The sequence below is a fragment of the Eleutherodactylus coqui genome, chromosome 9 (assembly GCF_035609145.1).
Source record: "Eleutherodactylus coqui strain aEleCoq1 chromosome 9, aEleCoq1.hap1, whole genome shotgun sequence".
Taxonomy (NCBI): Eukaryota; Metazoa; Chordata; class Amphibia; order Anura; family Eleutherodactylidae; genus Eleutherodactylus; species Eleutherodactylus coqui.
Window position 1 is genome coordinate 161,042,564 of NC_089845.1, and position 5,725 is coordinate 161,048,288.

A 5,725-nucleotide genomic window follows, 5' to 3' on the forward strand; every position below is an offset into this window, starting at 1 on the left:
ATCAGCTGAGCAGGAGACCCAGAAGCAATTATCCCTAGGAGTGCTGGAAGGGAATAAACATAAGCTCAGTGAACAGGGAGAGCAGGACAACGCCCACGTCTGCCAGACACAGAAGCAGAGGATTGTGTCTGAACAGCACGCTTAACAGATAATTAAATTGTCCCACCAGCAGGCAGAAATAGCATAGCCTCTAGCTAATGCTGTCCTGATGCATCATGTGATAGATGTGAAAGTGAAAACAAAAACTCTTACCATCAAGATGGTGCCTGATAAGCATCAGACAGAAGGCTGCATTGCATAGAAGTGGCTGCAATACACAGAGGAGACCTCTAAAGTGTGAAAGGCAATCAAGTGAGAGGGCAGAGATGAAAAAATGTGTTTAGACCAGAGTGGTCCTTTAAGCTTAATGAGCTTGTCCCTAAATATTAACCCCTTAAGGACATGTCCCGTTTTGGCCCAAAGGACAAAATGATTTTGGCGGGGATTTTCATCTCCGCTTTTCAAAAACCATAACTTTTTTATTTTTCCCTCGTCATGGCTGTGCGAGGGCTTGTTTTTTGGGGGTTTTTTTAAACGTTTTTTTGCAATGCATGATGTATAGTGTTCAATTTATTGTACAGCTCATTGCAGATATGATGGTACCAAATATGTTGGATTTAAAAAAAAACTTTATATACAGACAAAAGAAAGAGCACAAAAACATTTTTTTTTAACATTTTTATTTCCCTGTAGAGAACTTGAACCATACCAGCTCTGATAATGCACTGCAGTACTTCTATACTGCATTGCCTTATGGCTTACAATAACGATAATAAGCCATGGCAGGCCCAGATACCAATGTCTGGCATACGGTTGTCATGGCAACCCATCGGCCCTCTGCGTTTACAACATAGAGGACTGATGACATCACAGAGGGATGCAATGTACATTGACCGCGCCATGCTGTGGGTTAACAGCGGGGATCACTTCTGAGCTCGTGCATCCCCAAGGCTTAAGTTTACATTCTGTTGCATGAAGTCCCCCTCAGCCAAGACGTAAACTGATGTAAACTTTCATCTATCATCAAGTGGTTAAAAGACCACTCCATTGAAAACATTTTTTCATTCCCTGCCCCCCTCATCAGATTGCCTATCACGCTCTCTAGGTCCCCTTTGGGTATTGCAGTCACTTTCATGCAGTGCAGCCCCATGGCTGATGCTCATCAGACACTGTCTGGAGAATGAGATTTTTTACTTTAATTTTCAAACCAATCCCATGATTCATCAGCACAGCATTAGCTAAGGCTATGCCATTTGTTTTTTGCTGTGGGAAAGTTTAATTACAAAATGCTTTCTCTATTCATCTAAATAAGCTAAAGACCATAACAGTACATGTACAGTCAGGAGGAGGAGCTGTGATCTCCTCTATTATACCTGTGTGACAGGAGCTGTGTGATCATCATCAGTAACTGTGATAGAAGTGCCTGTGTCCTTCTCCTAGCAGTTTATATGGTAGAGCCTTGTAACAGCATCACACAGGCTGAGAATCTGACTGGAAAATTAATCCATAACCTCAAGTAAGCTCCATCTGAAGAGAAAGAGGCTGGGCGGTTCAGACAGAAAGAAATAACTAAGGTAACACTGGCCCACTTGTATATACTGGGGGACGAGCCTAAGGTAACAGTGGCCCACTTGTATGTACTGAGGGAAGAGCCTAAGGTAACAGTGGCCCACTTGTATATACTGGGGGGGAGAGCCTAAGGTAACAGTGGCCCACTTGTATGTACTGAGGGAAGAGCCTAAGGTAACAGTGGCCCACTTGTATATACTGGGGGGAGAGCCTAAGGTAACAGTGGCCCACTTGTATGTACTGAGGGAAGAGCCTAAGGTAACAGTGGCCCACTTGTATATACTGGGGGAGAGCCTAAGGTAACACTGGCCCACTTGAATATACTGAGGGGAGAGCCTAAGGTAACAGTGGCCCACTTGTATATACAGGGGGGAGAGCCCAAGGCAACACTGGCCCACTTGTATATACAGGGGGGAGAGCCTAAGGTAACACTGGCCCACTTGAATATACTGAGGGGAGAGCCTACGGTAACAGTGGCCCATTTGTATATACTGGGGGAGAGCCTAAGGTAACAATGGCCCACTTGTATATACAGGGGGGAGAGCCTAAGGTAACAGTGGCCCACTTGTATATACTGGGGGAGGGCCTAAGGTAACAGTGGCCCACTTGTATATACTGAGGGAGAGCCTAAGGTAATAGTGGCCCACTTGTATATACTGGGGGGAGAGCCTAAGGTAACAGTGGCCCACTTGTATATACTGGGGGGGAGAGCCTAAGGTAACAGTGGCCCACTTGTATATACAGGGGGGAGAGCCCAAGGCAACACTGGCCCACTTGTATATACAGGGGGGAGAGCCTAAGGTAACACTGGCCCACTTGAATATACTGAGGGGAGAGCCTACGGTAACAGTGGCCCATTTGTATATACTGGGGGAGAGCCTAAGGTAACAATGGCCCACTTGTATATACAGGGGGGAGAGCCTAAGGTAACAGTGGCCCACTTGTATATACTGGGGGAGGGCCTAAGGTAACAGTGGCCCACTTGTATATACTGAGGGAGAGCCTAAGGTAATAGTGGCCCACTTGTATATACTGGGGGGAGAGCCTAAGGTAACAGTGGCCCACTTGTATATACTGGGGGGGAGAGCCTAAGGTAACAGTGGCCCACTTGTATGTACTGAGGGAAGAGCCTAAGGTAACAGTGGCCCACTTGTATATACTGGGGGGAGAGCCTAAGGTAACAGTGGCCCACTTGTATGTACTGAGGGAAGAGCCTAAGGTAACAGTGGCCCACTTGTATATACTGGGGGAGAGCCTAAGGTAACACTGGCCCACTTGAATATACTGAGGGGAGAGCCTAAGGTAACAGTGGCCCACTTGTATATACAGGGGGGAGAGCCCAAGGCAACACTGGCCCACTTGTATATACAGGGGGGGAGAGCCTAAGGTAACACTGGCCCACTTGAATATACTGAGGGGAGAGCCTACGGTAACAGTGGCCCAAGGTAACAATGGCCCACTTGTATATACAGGGGGGAGAGCCTAAGGTAACAGTGGCCCACTTGTATATACTGGGGGAGAGCCTAAGGTAACAGTGGCCCACTTGTATATACTGAGGGAGAGCCTAAGGTAATAGTGGCCCACTTGTATATACTGGGGGGAGAGCCTAAGGTAACAGTGGCCCACTTGTATATACTGGGGGGAGAGCCTAAGGTAACACTGGCCCACTTGTATGTACTGGGGGGAGAGCTACATGGTGAATGAAAGAAAAATCTCCGGAATGGCCCTTTAATTTACTCTTGTTAGATTGGAGAAGCATAACACGTTTTCCACAGGATGCAGTAACAATCTGCTCCTGTGTAGACATCGCTGTTGTGCACCTGTTATGGTGCCCCCTGTTTTTTGATTCTGTGGTGGTGAGAAGCCACTTCCAGGGCACTGATTTGCCTGGCTGCACAACAGAAGGGATCACTCCACCTGTGTATAAGTGATGGGACTGAACATGTGTGACCACCAACACTGCCTCATGAGGTGGACATTCTGAAAAGGACAGCAGAGGGCGCCAAAGTAAATGTGTAAGGTCGGCTGTTACATGATTGGGTTGGATTCCGGATGCGGGATACCGCAGCGGAATCCAACCCTGTCTCCGGCCGGTGACCCTGCGTACCTGTCTTCTTTTCTTCTTATCTGTGCTGCATATGGTTTGGACGGCTTGCCATTGGACATGCGCAATACAGATTTTCCCACGCCGTCGCTAGGCAATATTAATGGCAGAAGGGCTACGGGTCGGACGGCTTTTATTGACTACAATGGAAGTCATCCGTGTGGAAACCGCACTAAAATAGAACATGCTGCAATTTTTGCTCCGCATGCCGATAATTGCAATTAATTTCCGCTTGTGTGCAGGAAAAAGCGCTTTTCCATAGATTGCTATGGAAGGTATTTGCTGCGGAACCAGGAGGCAGACGCTCGCTCCGCATTCCTCATTGCAAATCCACCCGTGTGCCGCCGGCCTAACTTTAATATTTAGTCACAGAAACATTTGTCTGACCCAAGAGAGTAAATTAATATTCATTTGCGGAACAAATCCTTTAGTTCTACATAAAAGTGGAAAACCCTTTAGAGCCGAAATCCCTCATTTGTTACACCCTTTTATTATACAGGGCGGAGAGCCACTACTCAGATTGTGCTTTAGGGTAGGTTACCAGTGGGACAGGGGAGGTTGCTTAGGGTTATTGGAGTCCACTGAGGAAGAGTAGATCATAGGACCAGACTGCGGGGCGACAGAGGCCAGAGGACCAGACTGCGGGACACCAGAGGCCGGAGGACCAGACTGCGGGATGCCAGAGGCCGGAGGACCAGACTGCGGGACGCCAGAGGCCGGAGGACCAGGCTGCGGGGCGACAGAGGCCAGAGGACCAGACTGCGGGACGCCAGAGGCCGGAGGACCAGGCTGCGGGACGCCAGAGGCCGGAGGACCAGGCTGCGGGACGCCAGAGGCCAGAGGACCAGACTGCGGGGCGACAGAGGCCAGAGGACCAGACTGCGGGACGCCAGAGGCCGGAGGACCAGACTGCGGGACGCCAGAGGCCGGAGGACCAGACTGCGGGACGCCAGAGGCCGGAGGACCAGACTGCGGGACGCCAGAGGCCGGAGGACCAGGCTGCGGGGCGACAGAGGCCGGAGGACCAGACTGCGGGACGCCAGAGGCCGGAGGACCAGACTGCGGGACGCCAGAGGCCGGAGGACCAGGCTGCGGGACGCCAGAGGCCAGAGGACCAGACTGCGGGACGCCAGAGGCCAGAGGACAAGACTGCGGGGCGACAGAGGCGGGAGGACCAGACTGCGGGACGCCAGAGGCCGGAGGACCAGACTGCGGGACGCCAGAGGCCGGAGGACCAGACTGCGGGACGCCAGAGGCCGGAGGACCAGACTGCGGGGCGACAGAGGCGGGAGGACCAGCCTGCGGGACGCCAGAGGCCGGAGGACCAGACTGCGGGACGCCAGAGGCCGGAGGACCAGACTGCGGGACGCCAGAGGCCGGAGGACCAGACTGCGGGACGCCAGAGGCCGGAGGACCAGACTGCGGGACGCCAGAGGCCGGAGGACCAGACTGCGGGACGCCAGAGGCCGAAAGACCAGACTGCGGGACGCCAGAGGCCGGAAGACCAGACTGCGGGACACCAGAGGCCGGAGGACCAGACTACGGGACGCCAGAGGCCGGAGGACCAGACTGCGGGACGCCAGAGGCCGGAGGACCAGACTGCAGGACCCCAGAGGCCGGAGGACCAGCATCTAATCATAGGTCACCAAGGACAGTGTCCAGAAATCACAGGACCCCATGGTACGCTGCAAGGAACTCGCAACAGATGATTTACTGGAGTTGTTACATAGATAGCTTCAGATGTCATAGAACGAGGCTGTTAAACTCCTGCTCCTGAGGCACCGGCACCTGAGAGCTTCGGCCCTGCTGACCTTTGTTCTACCTCCTTACCCCGATAGTGAAAGCTGAAATAAAATAAAGATTATCTTCTGCTCCTTGCAGGCGGCTTTAATCCTAATCAGAAGCCAACAACGTGTTCCCACAGCAACAGTCGCTCCGGCTGCCGCTTTAAGGGGCGATATTCTTTGTTTCCTCACATTTTCCACATTCTGCTGCTCAGTAATCCACGATTAG

The 5,725-nt window shown here is 51.7% G+C and overlaps 1 protein-coding gene across 1 annotated transcript; it reads left to right on the forward strand.

Annotated features, from left to right (window-relative positions):
* The first annotated feature begins 4,388 nt into the window (after positions 1–4,388).
* Positions 4,389–5,489, forward strand: LOC136578742 (eukaryotic translation initiation factor 3 subunit A-like). The gene has a single exon (XM_066578912.1). The coding sequence runs from the start codon at positions 4,389–4,391 to the stop codon at positions 5,487–5,489; it is 1,101 nt and encodes a 366-aa protein (XP_066435009.1).
* Positions 5,490–5,725: the final 236 nt, after the last annotated feature.